Source organism: Cheilinus undulatus, linkage group 17, assembly GCF_018320785.1.
Source record: "Cheilinus undulatus linkage group 17, ASM1832078v1, whole genome shotgun sequence".
In the NCBI taxonomy this organism is placed as follows: Eukaryota; Metazoa; Chordata; class Actinopteri; order Labriformes; family Labridae; genus Cheilinus; species Cheilinus undulatus.
The window spans coordinates 18432562-18452130 of NC_054881.1; the positions used below are offsets into that span (position 1 = coordinate 18432562).

Below are 19569 nucleotides of genomic sequence, written 5' to 3' on the forward strand. Positions count from 1 at the left end.
GATTCGGACAAAGGGCAAAAAAATCCCCTTTGGTCCAGGTTTTTAACTGTTTGGATATGTCGCTCTGCAAATGCAGAATAGCTGTAGAAAAACATTTGACCAACAATGCTTTGTTCATGCTGTAGAAAGACATTTAAAATAATCCTTGACATCTCAGTTAAAAACATTTCATTTTGGCCATCATGATCATCATAACAGTTTATTTATTTAAAACCTTTGATGACTCAATGAGGGACAACCCACAATGGTACCAAGGTGCAAAAGGGCAGACATGAAGAGCTCAAATATAAGTACAATAGAAAAACTGGATGTAACCTGTAATTAATAAAAAAACTGAATTAATAAATTAATAATTGAAATAATTAAAAAGAATTAATAATAATAATAATACATCATAAAATAATCAAAAATTAAAATAAAAATCACAAAAACATGAATAGAATAATCAATAAAAATTTAGACAATACATCATCAAAGCATTAATGTATTGATACATTACAACACTTAAAACAACGCATAAAACATTAAGAGCAATTGAAATATTAAAAGCAAAAAATGACCTGAAATAAAACTTCAGTGGCAATAATGACATCAGGTTAAATTATTTTTGCAGCACATCCCAAGAACTTTTATAACCCCTCGTGTAAGCAGACTGCAAGGTTGTTTGGACAATGCATCATCAAAGACAGAGACTCTGTTTTGGGCATCTGGAAACCAAGTGACTGCACTTTAGTACAGCATCCATACTCTGCATTAACAACACATCCTCTCTGGGTCAGTGCTCATTTAAAATGGATTCAAGCAAAATGGAAAACTGTTCTGTGGTCACATTAGTCAAAATTTTAAATTCTTTTTGGGAAACCACAGACAGTGTGTCCTCTGGACTAAAGAGGAGAGGAACACATCATGAAATGAAAATATTCAGCAAAATAGACCCAGGACTGTCTATCAGCTTGAATCCTATATCAGACAAGAATGGCACAACAGAATTCCAGCAGCTGGTCTCCTCACTTGCCAGTGCTGCTAAAAGAAGAGAGGATTCAACACAATGGTAAACATGGCCCCGTCCCTACTTTTTTGAGATGTGTTGCTGCCATCAAATTCAAAATGATATAGTTTTCATGGAATGATTAAATGTCTGTTTCAACATCTGATGTGCTGTTTTTACTCTATTGTGAAGAAAATATGGGTTTTATGGGGTTGCAAATCATTTCGTTCTGTTTTTATTTTCATTTTGTAGTGTGCCCCAACTTTTTTGGAATAGGGGTTGTAACTAGTCTGCCTCTAATGCAAACAACAGCCCATACATCATTTCTGTAGCTCTCTTAATGTGTGTGGTTTGGTATCCCTGTGCCGTGAAGCCTCTGGCATAAAAATGAATGGGAGCCAGTAAGTGATGAGCTAAAAGGCTGGAGGTGCCTCTTTAACAGCTTTTCTTCCAAATGTTGTCAGAAACGTGCTTTTAAAGGAAATGGTACTATACCTTACTATACTGCAAATAAATCTTGTCGGGATCTGTCTTTTCAGGATAAGCTGTTGTTTAGAGCTGTTTCCTTTTTTGAATGATGGAAGCCATCATGCAATTGAGAGAGGGTTTCCTGATTTATTAATTTTGGTTTATGTTTCCATTTTTTTAAAAAAGCAAAATGGTTCCAAATTAAGAGACAGAAAGAAAAACTTCACCAAACTAAGATGAATGATTCAGATCTCTCAAAGGAGCTTCAACTCTCATTATTGCAGGTGATGTCGAATGTTCGTAAAGCTGTGCTCTTTGTTTATTAGTGTAAAGCCAATCTCATCTGTTGATATGGTGGCCTTTAATGCATGCCAGTTAGCACTGTATCCATTCAGGCAACTCAAGTTGAGATTTAATACAAGTCTCTTCAACAGTGGCTTTCTCTTTGCCACTCTCCCATTAAGCTTTGACTGGTGAAGAACATGGGCAACAGTTGTTGTAGAGTCTTTACCATCTCCGCTGCTGAAGCTTGTAACTCCTTCAGAGTAGTCATAGGTGTCTTGGTGGCCTCAGTTAGTCTCCTTCCTGTACAGTTACTCCGTTTGTGAGGATGGCCTGATCTAGGCAGATTTACACATGTGCCATATGCCTTCCATTTCTTGATGATAGATTGAACTGAACTCCAGTTGAGTGCTTAGAGATCTTTTCCCCTGACTTACACTTTTCAATAACCTTTTCTCTGAGTTGCTTAGAGTGTTCTTTTGTCTTCATGGTGTAATAGTAGCCAGAAATACTGGCTGATGAATATTACATTCTGACAATAACAATAACAAAAACAAAAGGATATTTGCTGTTTCAGAGAACTGGACAAGGAACTGAGGAGCCCCTGGAGAGTCGTTATGGTTCTACATACATGATTAGTTGAGAGTGCCATCTAGTGGTTTACAACAAACCACCAAGATTCTGAACTGTAGCTCTTTAACATGCTGGTAAACCACAGATAAGACAGCTCCTTTCTCCTCCAGCAGCAGGCTGATCAACTCAGCTGCCACAGGGAATGTTGGCCATCAGCCCAGTTTCTCAAGTTGTAACCTGACGACACAAGACCCAGTGTGTTTATAGCTCCTGATATCTGTGTTAATGCTACTGTTATTTCCATCGAAATGCCTATACTTAAAAATTTTCTAAGAGCTTGCTGTAACATTCTAATGAGTTCTTTTGCATCCTTATAACTGTACATTATATTATCTGAACCCTATTCCTGACTTTAACATGATTCATTTTTTTTTCTTGCACATTATAAATTGTTTCTTCAAACAGTCAACTACTACAGAAGGGTTGCCACAATACCAGAATTTAACATTTACACAACACTAGTTAAAGTCAAAAGTCTATTGATATCAGTTTTAATACCACAACATTAAAAATCAAAGTCTGAAGCACCCATAAATTTAGCAGTTTCTTGTTTTGATTGCAAAGTATGTTTCTGCTGAGAGTTATAATGCATGAAACCAACAGACCCAGTTGATAACATAAAGCCAAACTGGAAAAAAATTACTTTTTCTTTAACTTCTAACTGCCAATACATTGACTTTACTATAAAAATATGGTTATTATTAAACTTTTCAGCATTTAGAAAAAATAATGTACATCTTGAAGCACCCATTTTGCTTTTGATGTTCCTTTTTAAAACCATGGTGAGAGCTATTACCCACAAACTTGGACAAAACTTGTAACGGTGGTGAACCTTGCCTACCTACCAAAATGGTTTAAAGAGTGCATCATCTCATCCAGGAGGTCACAAAAGAACACAGAACAATATCTAAAGACCTGCAGGCCTCACACGACTCAGTTAAGGTCAGTGATCAGGATTCAACACAAAGAAAAAGACTGGGCAAAAATGGCATCCAGGGGAGAGCTCTGCTGACCAAAAAGATTACAAAGACTCGTCTTACATTTACCAAAATCATCTTGATGATCACCAAGACTTTTGGGAAAATATGCTGTGAACTGACGAGACTGAAGTTGAACCTTTTGGAAGTTAACACAGCATTTCATCGGCAGAACATCATGGCTACAGTCAAACATGGTGGTGGTAGTGTGATGGTCTGGGGCTGCTTTGCTGCTTCAGGGCCTGGACCACTAGATGGACCCATGGATTCTGCTTTCTACAAGAAAACCCTGAAGAAGAACGTCTGGCCATCAGTTCATGACCTCGTGCCTGAATTTAAACAATTCTGCTAAGAAGAGCGGGACAAAATTCCTTCACAGTGATAAGGAAGACTCATTGCTAGTTATCACAAATGCTTGCTTGCAGCTGTTGCCAGCAAGGATGGCACATCCAGAAATTAGGTTTATGGGGCAATCACTTTTTCACATAGGCCCAGGTAAGTTTGGATGGATTTGTTTCCTTAATAAATGAAATCATCAGTTGTATTAACTTGGGTTAACTTTGTCTAATATTAGCGTTTGTTTAATGAACTGAAACATTTTAGAATCGCAAATATTCAAACCAAAAAAATGAAAAAAGCAAAGCATTTCAAAATCTAAATTTGCATTCAAGTTGCTTGAAATTACTGCATATAACTGCTTAATAAAGAAAATATTTCAGGGGAAGCACACCACTGGAGCCTCCTAAGTTTGAGCTGAACTCTGAATGTTAAACACCTCTTGCTCTGCCCTATACGTGGCAGAGTTTGCATCTTTGTTTGCCATGACATATTTACTAAAAAGTGATGTACGACTTGTGACTTCCAGGCCAAGACTGGCCTAAAAGATTAGCTGTAAATAATTTTTTTCTTTCACTATTTACCCACATGAATGATTTAGAGGCCTGTGTCAAACACTCAGACTGTGTCTGTGTCTTTCTGTGTGTTCTGTGAATGTGTGTGCTATGTAAAGTATGCAGAGTGTGTGGGCGGTACCCACTGACTCACACACAGACAAAAACAAGTCCCTGACATGTGAGTAGTTGAGTCTCACATGTACTGAACATGACCTTAAATGTGACTCTGCCGGCAGGAAACACCGCTCTGAAAGTTTAAGGAGCAGCTTAATGACAGATAAACAAACTCAGAGCTTGACAGCAAAGAAAAAAAACCCTTCAAAACTATGTTCAGTTCTAGATAAACTTTATCTACCTACCGTCATAGAGCTCATCATACTCTATAGACTATAATGAACTCTACTGTGTACTGAACTCTACTAACTCTTCTCTACTCTATGGTTTTGTAAACAGAACCTCAAACCATAATAACTTACTCCTCCAGAGTCCATTAAATCCGTCATCAAGAAATGAGAGGAATGTGGCTCCTGTGTAAATCTTCCTAGATCAAGCCGTCCTCTTGAACTGAGAGGCCGTGCAAGATGGAGACTAATGAGAGAGGCCACCAAGGCGCCTATGACTACTCTGAAGGAGTTACAAGCCTCAGCAGCTGAAATGGTAGAGGCTTTGCATGCAACAACTGATCCCTTCCAGTGAAAGCTTTAAGGGAGAGAAGCAAAGAGAAAGCCACTGGTTAGGAAACGTTAAATCTTGACTAGGATCCACCAAAAGGCATGTGTAAGACTTCATGGTCAAGTGGAAGAAATTTCCTTGGTCTGATGAGACCAAAATGGTGCTTTTTGGTCATCAGACAAGACCCTAACACTGCACATCACCCCAAACACACCATTCCCACTGTGAAGCATGGTGGTGGCAGCATCATGCTGCAGGGATGCTTCTCTGCAGCCCTGAAAGGCTCGTAAAGAAAATAAGTAAAATGTATGCGTCAAATTAAAGGAAAATCCTGGAGGACAATCTTATTCATCAGAGTGCAAGAGAGCTACGGCTTGGGAGAAAATTTATTTTCCAACAAGACAATGACACGAAGCACACAGGGAAAGTGACAGAAATGTGTAAAGACAACAAGGTGAATTTTCTGGACTGGCTGAATTAGACCTTATGTCAGGACAACAATGGCTGAAACGGCTAAAAATCTTCAGAATGGTAGACCCAGCTGGGATGCTCAGTGTAGGTTTGAATCCCAATCCTGCTGCTTTTGTCCTCCAGAATGCAACCTCCATATTTTAGCAGCTCATCCAACAACCATCCTGAGTTATAAACAAAGACATGTAAGACCATCTTGCATATTTAGTTCGCCTAGAAATGGGCCTTTCCTGACCTAATTGCACAGTCACTTAACTTCTGCTGCTCCCATGTAGCCCAGTGTTCACCGACAGATGGCGCCCTCTCCTCTTCCTCTCAAACAGCTGTGCTGCTTCAACACAACCAGACAGCAGCCAGTCAGAGAGGTAGACTTTCTTCGACAGCGTAACCAGCACTCAGCAGTGTCGGTTTAACCCGTTTCCGCTTGGTTTTCGGTGTTTCCTCGTGGTCTCTTTGATGGGAACTGTAGACTGTGTTTTAAGCTGACGTGAGACTCAACTGTCGCTTTTCTAATCGTTTTAACCTCGCAGAGGGACGGGAGCAGACTGCTGCCAAGTCCAGGACACGGTGCGGTGAGCTGCTCCACGTCCGTCCTGTGTTCCTAAGTGTTTACACAGCTGCATGGAGAACAGGATCTGATAGTGACCCACCCAGCACGGTAAACTCAATTCTTTACCTCTTTTTTAACCTTAAAACAGTTTACGTAGGCGTTAGGAAGCTTTGAGCTTTATAGATAACACTTTTCCATGAAATGTTGCTCAATCTCAGAGATCACAACGGAGACAAACAGGCATGTACCTAAACTGTGGAGAGCTGACCAAAGAGCTAATGCTGTGAAACTGGCATAAACTAAATTAAAATAACTACAATTTTCTATCATAGGCTTCATTATAAAAGTAGGTTGTCAAGGTGTAAATACAAAATATGTTTTGTATGTAATATGTTTTGTAACCAGTACAGGTCGGTGCCTGATGACTGGGAAGTTCAGGTTTGAGGAACTTTAGTTACTCTACTTGTTCAATTTAAAAAGAAATAAGCCTACTGTCTTTTTAAAGAGATATAGATATGTAGAACTACATAATAGTAAATTAACGGATTTGCTCGTTGAACTAACCTAAACCCTGTGTGTGGTATTTTTATAAAATAAACCTCAAGCTCCAGCCTCTTGATTCTGAGGATTTCAAGGGTTCCTCCTAATTACTTCGACCAGTGGTTCTAAACTGGTGGTTCAGGACCCAAAAGTGGGTCACTGTTTTCAGAGGGTTGCAAATGTGTGTCAGGAACAGAAAAGGTCAGCGATGTAAGGAACCCTTAAGTAGAAAAACCCATTCTGTATAGATTTAGTTGAACCTTGTAATAACCGCTTTCTCAAAATGTGTACCTATTTATCTCATTATCTGTAGAAAACAAGGCAGATTTTTCCATGATCATGTGTTAATTATTGACAATGAGTCAGTATGTGGGTTTCACTTTCTGAAGTGAGTGACAAAAAATATTGAACTTTTTCATGATACTCTTATTTTTTGAGATGTACCTGTATATAGACTCATTACACATTATGGCTTACTGAAAATCAAAACCCAAAATTCTCAGAACATAAGAATACTGTGAAAAAGTTCAATACTGGAAAGTTATGGTGTCACACCCTAACCAGCTAATTAACTGAAAACACCTGCAAAGGTCTCCTGAGCCTTTAAATGATCTCTCAGTCTGGGTCAGTAGGCTACACAATCATGGGGAAGACTGCAGACTTGACAGATGTCCAGAAGACAGTCATTGACACCCTCCACAAGGAGGGTAAGCCTCAAAAAGTCAACGCTTAAGAAGCTAGTTGTTCACAGAGTGCTGTATCCAAGCATATTCATAGAAAGCTGAGTGGAAGGAAAAAGTGTGGTAGGAACAGGTGCACCAGCATAAGGGAGAACTGCAGCCTTGAGAGGATTGTCAAGCAAATTCCATGAAAGAATTTGGGGGAGCTTCACAAGGAGTGGACTGAGGCTGGAGTCAGCACATCAAGAGCCACTACGCACAGACGAATCCTAGACATGGGCTACAAATGTGGCATTTCTAGTGTCAAGCCACTCCTGAACCAGAGACAACGTCAGAGGCGTCTTACCTGGGTTGTGGAGAAAAAGAACTGGAAATCAAGGTCCCAGAGTCTGGAGGGAGAGTGGAGAGGCACAGAATCCACATTACTTGAAGTCCAGTGTGAAGTTTCCACAGTCAGTGATGATTTGGGCTGCCATGGCATCTCCCGGTGTTGGTCCACTGTGTTTTCTGAAGTCCACAGTCAATGCAGCCATCTACCAGGACATTTTAGAGCACCTCATGCTTCCTTCTGCTGACAAGCTTTATGGAGATGCTGATTTCATTTTCCAGCAGGACTTGGCACCTGCCCACACCTGCCCCAAAGGTACTAAAAGCTGGTTCAATAACCATGGTGTTGATTAGCCAGCAAACTGGCCTGACCTGAACCCCATAGAGAATCTATGGGGTTATGTCAAGAGGAAGATGAGAGACACCAGACCCAACAATGCAGATGACCTGAAGGCTGCTATCAAAGCAACCTGGGCTTCCATTACACCTGAGCAGTGCCACAGGCTGATCGCCTCCAGGCCACGCTGCATTGATGCAGTAATTCATGCAAAAGGAGGCCCAACCAAGTATTGAGTGCATAGACATGAACATACTGTAATTTTTTGTTTTTTATTGATCTCATGTAATACTCTAATTTTCTGAGACACTGAATTTTGGGTTTCCCTTATCTGTAAGCCATAATCATCAAAATTTCAAGAAATAGCCAAAAGCCTTGAAATATTTCACTCTATGCGTAATGAGTGTGTATAACATGTGGGTTTCACTTTCTGAATTGAGTTAAAAAAAATGTACTGAAATTTTTTATGATATTCTTATTTTTTGAGATGTACCTGTACAAAACTGTACAAAAACAGGGCATATTTATGACTCACCTGATAATTAATTGATATTTTTATTTAAATTGTCTTATTGATATCTAAGTTGAAGAAATCTACACTAGATTAACAGTTAAAGTGTAAAAAATTAAATTAAAGAAAATTCTTGGATGACACAGGGAGTTGCCAAGATGCTGTTACTCTGACAGAAATTGACATTTTTCTTCTTTTAACACTAAACTCAAAACAACTAAAAACTCTACAACTCAGTGACAGATTTCATACATGGAAACTGAAAAAGCTAAACATGTCATGTAAGAGCTTAAAAGGTTTTTTTTTTCCTGAGAGGGAATTCCCCTGGCTGCAGAGCTAAGCTACCTATTCTTCCTGTTTGCACAGTGTGGGACACATTTGTCCTCACGGCTGAAAATAAAATGTTCCTTTAAAGTTTTACAAAACATCACGATTCACGTTACACAGACAAATAACACATTACGGAATCATGACGGCGTAAGCAGATACTTACTGCATTGTAACCTCACACCTAGGACACGCCTTGAAGGGTTTACTGTGATTTAAACTAGTCATGGGCTAATTACAGCAGTTTTTCACCTTATATGCATATATAATGGGAATGCTCCATTACTGTAGTTTTTAGAACCTGCATCATCACAGTCCCTGGCTAAAACAGAAAACAAGCCAAGACCAGCCCATGGGATTATTGTTCTCACAACAACATCTCCCTTATTCCTCTTTTTCTGTGACATTTGAGATATTTCTGCAGGTATTTATCAAGAAATAGGGACAAATGCAGTGAAAAAGTTAACTGTTTTGTGACCTTGAAAATGTTTCAGAGCTCAAATCTGCTCATCCAAACAGACTTGGTGCCATCTGCAGCCAGTTTAGACTATTATTCTGTCTTATCAGCATGAGAATCCCCTCAGAACTTGTTTCTGTTTAGCTCTGTTTAGACCAAAAATTAAATCAAAAGGATATAAAGTAATACATCTTTGACTACAGCACAGCTTATGTTTGTAAAGTAAACTTTATTACTCTGACTTTTAAGAATTGAGCCTCCAAGTAGCCAAGTATGAGCAGTAAAGGTTATGTAAAAGTTATTATTTTCAGCTTGTTATAAGTGTTGAGATACCTAACATGAAGTCTGAAACATGCCTAACTAGTCAAGACATTTTTTTAAGTTAAATAGAGGGATCCTATCATGATCTATCAGCCAGTGTTTTAGTAGTAAATCACTGTCTTCAGTTTGTACTGATAGGTTCATATGTTAGGACTGCATTTAGAAAATTTAGATACACCTGACAAAGTGTTAATGTGACAAAAAGGAAAAACAAATTTCCAATTTCATGATGAAACTCAAATGCCTGGAGAACAATGTAAATTTACAAGAATGAATCAAAAAAAGAAGAAAATCATAGTCTTATCAGATTAAAATCCTAATTTATAACTGATCTTCTAAATTATAACCTGATTCTCAAAGATGGGACTTTTGTTGTGAATGAAGTGTCATATACTGAATGATGAGTTCTAAAGTTTGAGGTAAATCAGTTCTGAAAAGAATAGCATCAAATATGAATTAATATTTACATGTCTTATTGGCCCCCAAGGCCATTGTGTGTTTTTCCAAAATTTTAAGGAGAAATTAACTGATACTAGGATCAAGGACTTCTGTTGTCTAGTATTGATGTTGTTTGACTTTTACTCTTATCTTATTTAAGTCTAAAATTCTGGTATTTTGGCAATTAAATGTGAATTTTCAGGCAAAACAAACCAGTGTTTGAAAATTTGGCCTGATGACCATGTTCATTAATTTTTTTCAGTGTTTTCTTGCTGACGGATGAGTATAGTTACCTTGAATGTTCTTTCTTTAAAGATAATATTTTGGACTTTTTGCATTTATTCAGTAAGGAATCAATCCCACAACCAGTGCATTGAGAACTTCAGACTAGGTATATGGGCACATGCTTATTAACTGAGCTGAACCCTTTACATAAATCGTCTGGTAAGTTCCTGCAGTCTTCATTCGACATGTGATGTTGCTATGACATGTCTCATCAGCTGATCTTATGCAGGTTTTGCTGCCCTGTCTTGATAGCATAAAGATTTACCCCCTTCAAATCAGATGCACCATTGGCTGCAATCACAGCACTGAGTCTGCGTGGATAGGTCTCAGTCAGGCTTGCATCTTGGAGCCTCTGCATTTTTTCTCTATTCTTCTTTGCAAAACTGCTCAAGCTCAGGTTGCAAGGGGATCAGTCAGAAGCTGCCTTTTCAAGTCCAGCCACAGATTCTCTATTGCAGTGAGGTTTGAGCTTTGACTCAGCCACTCCAGAACATTCACCGTATCGTCTTTAAACCATTTCTGTGTAGCTTTCCCTGCACGCTTCAGGTCATTGTCTTGCTGGAAAACAAATCTTCTCTCAAGCCAAAGTCCTGTTGCAGAACTAATAAGATCATCCCCCAGGATTTTCCTCTAGTTTAATGTGTTCATTTTACCCTCAACCTTTACGAGCCTTCCAGGGCCGGCTGCAGGAAAGCATCTCCACAGCATGATGCTGCCACCAGTGGGGATGGTGTGTTTCCTATAAAGCTTTGACTGGTGAAGACTGGGCAACAGTAATTAAGTCTCTCCCATCTCAGCTGCTGAAGCTTGTAACTCCTTCAGAGTAGTCATTTGTGTCTTGGTGGCCTCTCTCACTAGTCTCCTCCTTGCATGGTCACTCAGTTTGCAAGGATGTCCTGATTTGTGCCATATTCCTTCCATTTCCCGAGGATGGATTTAACTCCTGGGGATATTCAGTGCCTTGATTTTTATTTTTTGTATCCCCTGACCTATACTTTTCCATAATATTTTCTCTGAGTTGCTTGGAGTGTTTTTTTGTCTTCATGATATAATGGTAGCCATGAATACTTATTAACCAGTGACTGGACCTTCCAGATACAGGGGTCTTTATACTACAATCACTTGTGGCACATTCACTGAACTTAGATGATCCCCATTTCACTTCCTGTGAGACTTCTACCACCAATTTTCTGGACATCTCTTGAATTAGGTCAGTCACTTTAAAGGGGATGAATCTTCATGCAATCACTTATTTTTTTTTAACAAATTTACTTAAAAATTAAATTTCTAGCTCATTTTTGCAAAGCTACAAAGATTTTTTTCTGTTGTTTTTCTGTGAAATCTGTGGTACCTGCCTCAACAACCAATTGTTCAGAAATTAAGGACAAGGACATTTGATACCTGCTGTACACTCTTCTTTTTACAAATTCCATCAGTGACTTAAATTTCTGGCCATGAGGAAATCATAAAACCAGTAACTAGCCATGAGTTTCATGCATCAAACGAGCCTTTTTTAAATCTGTGATTGAGGCGCCTCTGGGTAGATGAGAACAATTTTGTGAGGCTCTTCTTCAAAGATGTTTGGAGTAAACCTCCTGAAGAATAACATCAAAATAGCCCAACTGTTATGCTTGATAAGGTAATTTTTTATGCTAGATCCTGTTTGAATCCCCATATGAGGAAAAGCAAATCAGATCAAAATGAAGCCCTGAACGATGGATACATTTCACTTGTACTGTCAGGAACTCTGCCCTGCTAGCTGCAGATTGATGTCACGTTTGCAGCTAAACTGTTTACCGTTTTCAAACATGCCTCTCCAGGAAGACTAAACAGAGCAAATCCCGAGAAGAAATGATGAATAAAACATGCACAGGTCCTGATCTGCACCTGCTGGTGCTCCCTGCTGTCCAGTCTACACAGTGCACTGTAAGTCATCATTTAGGTTCAATTTAGATGATTAAATTAATTGGTTGTTTTGAAATACTTGGAAGAAAACACATAACAGGAGACAGTGTGTAAATGAAATAGAGTTAAAGCATTTTTAATATCATTTTTGTCTCTTAACAGTCTCTTTTAAATCCTAAGCAACATTTCATAAATTAAATGACTCCCACTTTGAATAGAATTGCACTGATTGTGAAAATTAGGGAAGATACTGATGTTTAGAATGACAATTCAGCCTAATTATTTACACTCTCTCACATTTGACTTTGAAATCTTATAAGATATTTGCAAATACTGATGTAAAACTGATGCATATGTGCATCTCTAGATTTACTACATCCAGGTAGCGTGGCAGTTAATATGGAAATGTTTATTATGGTGGGTAGATAAGATTAGTAATTAACGGTACAGTAGATAGAGTAATTGGTGCAAATATGCATATGAGGGGAGGCATTTTAACCGCAGTGATTTAAGTTACAGATAATTGATTAATCACTGCAAATGTGCATATGAGATGAGGCTTAAACCACAGGGAGCCTTAACTGATTTACTGTATCTCAGATAACATACAATACAGCAGCAGGAGACCATGACGGACATGTAACATTGAGCAGGGCTAAGGCACTTGTAACACTCTAACTCTGTGACTGTTGAGTGGTCATCAGAGTGACTCAGTGACTGTTGATGGGTCATCAGTTTAACTCTTCAGTGGCCATTTAAGTAACTCTGTGACATTTCTGCATTCACTGTGACAGTCTAGGGGGAGAAATTGTGGGTTTCCATTACATTTTTTGCAAAATAAAAGCAATATTTCTTAAATTTCGACTAGGTACAATTGTGCTTTGAATACGTTTCCATTGAAGGGAGTTTTGGGCATGAGCCTTGCAATTCTCGTAAAATCTCATCCCATGAGACTCTACTGCAAGGAAGCTGGATGTTCAAAACCTGTTTCGTGTTGGTACGGTTATGATTACATCTACAGCGGTTGCCTTGATAATTTTGAACAAAAGACAAAGGCACAGATGATAGTTCAAAGCCTAAGTCTGTATGTATGGCAAAAGCCACGTATAAGGGTGTAAGTATGATGTTAAGAAAAGTCCACATACCACACCATGTTGTTTCGGAGTGAACTGGTCATGTGACACCATACATTATGTCCTGTGACTTGTAAATGCGTAAAAAGTGTTTCCATTGCACTTTTGCGATATATTTCTATATTAAAATGTCTGAAAAACCTCCTCATGAGAGCGTAAAAACTTTTTAGCAATATTTGAGAGGTTTTCCAAAATTCAGGTGTTTCCATTACCAGGTTTTTATGGCGCTATTTAGATTTTGCGCATTTCTAAGGGTAATGGAAATGCAGCTACTGTTGGGTTGTTTTTGCCTGCAGTGCTGTAATGCCTACCAGAAGAGAGAAGTTTAAACAGTTAAATTAATCCCCCATTGTTCAATGCAACTTTTTGATAAATAAAGTTAATGAAACTGAAAAGTTTACTGCTTGTATCACTTTTTTCCAGTGCCTTTGGGATGTTCATAGGGCAGGAGAAACATCACAGAGGCATAAATGTTGCTTTGAAATAGCAGCCTGAATGAACTTTTAAGTTTTGCTAATTTTGGCTAACCCCTTTGGACGAAGAGGTCCTTTTTATATCTTAGTCAATTTTGTTCGGAACGTGTCAGTAGTGCTTTTTTTAACATTAAAAAAATGTCATTCTGCTTTGTTTAACACTCAAATTTATCACTCTTTGAAAACCTTCATTGTCTAATTTGCTTCATTCAGCTTGTTTCATAGCTAGTTAAAAAAAAACATAGCATTTGACTTCAAAAGTGTCAGTGTAACAGTGTTTAATTGTTGGTTTAAGTGTGAAATAGAAATTGTGAATGGAATAAAAGCTTAAGTTTGAATTGAAAGTGTTGCCTGAGGCTAAAAGAACTCTTTCGGTGGAAGCTCTGAGTAAAGTTACTGTCTTATATTTGTTTAGGTGCAGCTGCTTAAAGACATAATTGTAGTGCAAACAACAGAGCGGCTAAAATGTTAGTTTTAGGATCAGTAATAAATGAAGCTGGAAGTGCTTAAAGGATGCAGTGAAAGTTTGAAAACTGAGCAGATTGTGAGAAAAAGTTCCACTCATTCAAATGTTTAAAGCTCAGACCAGGTGAATCAGTGACCTCTTTAATTCCTCCCTTCAAACAACATTTTTACACGCTATCAGAAAAGTGATGAATATACTGGCGAACATGCTAAACCAGTTTCTAAACAGAGATTGCATTAGTTGTGCACTAGTCATGCACTTTTACAAACCAGTTGTAAGATATATTCAGCCTTCAAATAGAAGCCGTGAAATCATGAAGTCATGTGTGAAGTACAGAAAAAGCTTTGCATTAAAGTGCAAACTGCTTGCCATTCGGCAGCATCAACATGGATGCTTGAAGATTGCATTTTCTCCTCCTGGCTTTGTGTATAGAAATGATAATTCTGAACTTAACAAAGGATACTTGTGTGCCCAACTAAAGGCTCTCATTGAAGAGAGCCCTAAGGCTACATACATGCATGCCAGGAAGTGACAATGCTTATGCCATCAACCCTAGCAAGATTTATAGTTGCCAGCACAAGAAGAAAACAGATGTCAATGAAACAGATGATAAAAGAACTGCAAATACAGTATAACACAAGAAAAAATACATGTCACAACTTGTGAACTTGAAGCTTTTAGAAAATTGTACATAATGTTTTGGATACTATAAGAGGGAGGTTTAATGTGGTCTCTTCTTGTGGACATAAGCACAACCCCATTTGAAGGCACCATTAGATATCATTTGTAATAGCTTTTTGTAATTTTCTCAAATCCGTTCACTGCAATTTCACAGCTAGAGTTCTACATCAGACGAGTGGAACAACATTCCTCTCCTAAAACACGAGCAATTGGTGTCCTCGCTTCCCAGATGTTTACAGACTTGTTAAGTTTCCTGTCCTTACTTTTTTGAGATGTGTTGCTGCCATCAAATTCAAAATAAGCTAGTATTTTTCATGAAATGGTAAAATGTCTCAGTTTCAACATCTGATATATTGTTCTCCTGTAACCCAAATATGGGTTTATGAGTTTTGCAAATCATTGCATTCTGTTTTTATTTACATTTTACACAACGACCTAACTTTTTTGGATTTGGACTTGGACTCAGATTTTGAAAGTTGCTCTATAAACATGGATTATAATCTGTTGTGTCTTTATATGTGGTTGAATCCTGCATTAGTTTTGCAAACGTTCAAATTATAGGTTTAGAGGGCAAAGAGGCATTCTGGGTTTTTGTCCTCAGGAGTTCAAAGGGTTCCAAGTATTTGGTGACATATTTGCTCAGTGAGGTCAGAGCAGCTGGATGTTTTATGGAAGAGCCTGATAAGGTCTGATGTGTACATTGGAACATTAAGATATTTGAAGAGTGTCTTTATTTTTCCAGGACTCTAAATATTTTTTTATAGTTGACCCAAATCTCTCATAATTTTAAGACAGTTAAGGAGTGTCCCTGGTTGATGGATGGTGGTGGTGGGCTGGGTCTTTATGTGGAGTGGAGTTCAGCCTGGGTGGACCGCAGAGAGAAACTGACATTTGCCACATGTTTCCTCGACAGCTCAACACCATGGCTGCCGCTCTCCCTGCGCTCCTGTTTTTCCTTCACATCTCCTCCTCTTCAGCCCTGAACTCATCCTCGCAGGAAGGTATGTTTGGAAAGTTAGATATTTTACAACCATTGCTGTGAATTTAATTGCATTACATTGAAAAAATGTATTTTTCAAACTTTTGTTTACACATTGTGTCATATATCTTTGACATCTCTGCGTGACATGTTTTCTGCTAATTTTGAAACTCCAAGTTTTCAACGATTGCTTGCAATCGATAATTGCTCAATGCTAGGTTTGGAGAGAAACGTTTGAAGATAAATCTGCTCCTAATTGGCCACAAAACATTTGGAGGCCAGAAGACATTTATAGTTGTTCCCGAGCTTCTTTGGCGTTCAAATGAATATCAAGTGTTTTGCACAGCAGCCAAAGTTCTCCTCAGAGCGCTGCATGGAACAACCAGTGGATTTCTAGTGAAGTGGCTTCCCAGGAATTCTGGAGAGCAGAGAGTACTCCACAGCTGAACAATGGGAAGCTGTTTAGAGTGTAGAGGCCCCGCTTTCAACTAAACAGCCCCTCAGAGGTAGTGGAAAGGCTGTGTATTTGCATACACGAGATATATTTTGTCCACAGATGTAAACAAGGTTTCAACCCACTATTAAATCCACGTAAGGACATCCTGTGCTTTTGTGCTGTTACGTAATGCTGTGGGTAATTTAACAGAGACGTGGAAGGAGGACGTGTTCCCCTCTACTCCTGCTCTGCAGCTCTTCATTTTCATTCTGCTTTAGATTTATGTTTCTATTTGGCATTGAGCAAGACTGCTGTTTACAGGCATGCGTTTCACTTTGAGTGAACTGCCTGTGTGTGCAAATAACCAGCAGCCAAATTCAGATCAATAAGATTTTTTTTCAATGCAACTTAAAAACAAGTTTGCCAGCTTATAACAGCCTTTAGATTTTTGATTCAGTCTTGGATTACTCGCTCACTCAACAAAATTTGAGTAGTGTTGTGGTAAATGGCTGCACTTAATCAAGGCATTAGAGCATAAAAAAGACACTGGAGATTATAAAATTACCTAAAGGAAATATTTAAATTCAGACATGGGTAAACAGCTAGAATCAGAGCTTAAGACAGTTTAGCCACACTGCAAAAACTTGAGTCTAAGCAAACACGTTTTTCCAATTTTTTTTGTCAACATTACCTACTCTATCAAATCCTGATAAAGCAAAAATGCCTAGGTAATAGTAGAAAAAAAGGTGTGCATATTGAATAAAAAAAGTTTACTGGAGCATATATAATGCATAAAGATGATTTCTTTCTACAAAGTTTAACAGGAAAAAAAAATCAAAACCCCAAAACAATTATTTTCATATTTTCACACTTGTTTCAGATCATCAAACCAATTTTAATATTAGACGACAATAACTTGAGTTAATCCCAAAAGCAGTTTTTTAATGATAATTTCACCTATTAAGAGAAAAACTTACCTGGCCCTATGTAAAAAGGTTATTGCCTCCTCCTTGTTAAATCAGGAATTAACTGTGATAAACCCCTTTTTTTGGAAAGCTGAGTTCAGTTTTCCTAGCCACAACCATGCCTGATTACTGCCAGACCTGTTGAATCAAGAAATTCCTTCAAAAATAGACGTAAGGTTCTCAAAAAGAAACACATCATGCTGCCATCTAAAGTTCAAGAACAGATAAGAAACAAAGTCATTGACATCTATCACCCCGAATTTCCATATACAGCGGAAGTGGCTCAGGTTTGCTCCGACCGAAAGGCGAGCGACCTCGCCCACTGGAAGCGAGTCTAGAGCGCAGCACCGCAGCACGCAGCCTGATCATCAGGAAGAGATCACGGGAGAACTGCGAGTTCACGCCGGAGTAGCATGTCAACAGCAGACTATTTTAACTTTTGGGGTTCATTTATCATCCTTTCCAGTATAAGTCCATGATATTATTGCTTCCTCCATTGAGTGAGTATATTAGGAAGTTAAAAGGTTAATGTTTGCTTAAAGGATCAGTGATTTTATGTGAAATTCTTTGGCTAAATATCCCCAAAAGTTAACTTTTCCTCGTCAATGGTGCCATTGTAGCTCTGTGACCCACTGACCTCTCGTGACCCTTTGCTCTCACTGCAGGATGGGACGCAATGTTGATGTAGCGATGATTTACGATCACGAGTTCGTGCATTAGGCCATCTGCGCGCCCTGGAGAGCAACTTTTAGGACGCATTCACACTAGGCAGTCCGCACCGTGCCTTAATCCAGCGTCCGGTATGTGACTGAGCCAACAAACATATCCCTTTATCTACTATATTTCTGTGGTTGATATCCTCATGATAAACAAGCAAATCACGGTGCTTAAAGTGAGGATTCGGTACGAGAGAGAGAGGGAGGGGAGTGAACGAGCCATGCTTGTTTTGTTGATTCAGTTAGCTGCTACCGATGTCACGTGCATGCAATGCTATGTTCGCATTCGGCATGGAAAATTGACTACTCTTCCACTCTCTTGCAGTCACAAGGATGTGTTTAGGTACCGACACATGGTACCCTTTGATTTTAAATGAATCGGTACTCTGGAGTACCGTCAGAATTCGGTTGGTACCGAACTGGACTTAATCTGATTGAGATGGTAAGGCGTGACCTTAAACAGGTCGTTCATGCTCTACAAACCTCCAATAAGGCTGAATTACAGGAAAAGCATTAATAAAGTATTCCCATTAAAGCTCTGTGTACATGCTAATAGATGGTGCAACAAAAAAAACACTGATTAAGAGCAAGAGGTGGGATAACCAAATAACCGATAATAATGTTTACTTGATAATTACAGGATTCGCTGAAGGTACGAGGGAGTTCTTTAAAGGCCATTAATGCTAACTACGCTTTCCTGCTTCCTTTGAAATTACAGCTAAGAGGAAATGCCTCGGAGCTAATCAAAACAGATTGAGCAAGGATGCTTTGTTTCACCCTGAAATAGCCTGTGTAGGCAGCAGTCAGAGAAAAATCACGCTGTAAACATGTTTACATTGGACGGCTGAGGCCGTTTCTCTTAAAAAGAGCAGCACCTTAATGAGACAGCATTGTTCATGGATAATGAGGTCCTGGAAAATTGTTTGTTTGCTTTGTAGCTCTGATGGCTGTGTTCAGAAAGTACTGCTCTCATGTTTACTTACACCAGCAGTGAACTCTGCACGGCAGCTGCTGAACAAACACAGCAGCACTAACTGACAAGCACAGGAACACAGCACAGAAGCGTCTGCTAGTTTTACTTGAAAATACTCTCTTAAGAAAAATTACTCTTTTACAACCATAATCTTCTTCTGCCTAAGACTAGCAACAAGCGAGAGGATTTTTATATCATCAACAATTTTAGAAATGTGGGATACCACAGACGTAGGGACAGTTTCAAGTGATTTTTCATCTTACAATCTTCTGAATCCACACAATAGACGTGGCCAGACTATGAGACTGCACACCTGTAGTCTTCAGTTGACATCTCACAGAGAAGATTACAGGGGGCCTAGAAGTTAAAAAAAAAAAAAAATTGTGAAGCCTGAAACACTTTTACAAAACTTGAAACTATTTTGCATGAACTAAAGATGTTTCCATTTCATAAAACAAGTTTACACAAGCAAACTACTTCTACAAATGATATTCAAAATTACAAAGTCTGAAAAACTTTATGAAATTAAACAAGTTTACAAAGTTGGACACAAAAATACGGTATCTATATTATTTTTTTTTACAAAACTTGAAACAAATTTACAAAGCCAGAAGAAAAAAAAAAAAGACAAAGTCATAAACACTTCCACAAAACTTCAAACAAATTTACAAAGCCAGATAAAAAA

The 19569-nt window shown here is 38.5% G+C and overlaps 1 protein-coding gene across 3 annotated transcripts in view; it reads left to right on the forward strand.

Moving 5' to 3' along the window:
- Positions 1 to 5737: 5737 nt before the first annotated feature.
- Positions 5738 to 19569, forward strand: part of ghrb (growth hormone receptor b) — a 30086-nt gene continuing 16254 nt past the window's right edge. Inside the window, exons 1-2 of one of the 3 annotated variants that reach the window (XM_041810681.1) lie at positions 5738 to 6042; positions 15607 to 15816. In XM_041810681.1, the coding sequence (XP_041666615.1) occupies positions 15714 to 15816 (103 nt within the window). In that variant the 5' untranslated portion in view covers positions 5738 to 6042; positions 15607 to 15713. The remainder of the gene's footprint in view (positions 6043 to 15606; positions 15817 to 19569) is intronic. The other 2 variants (XM_041810680.1, XM_041810682.1) reach the window with 2 other exon arrangements.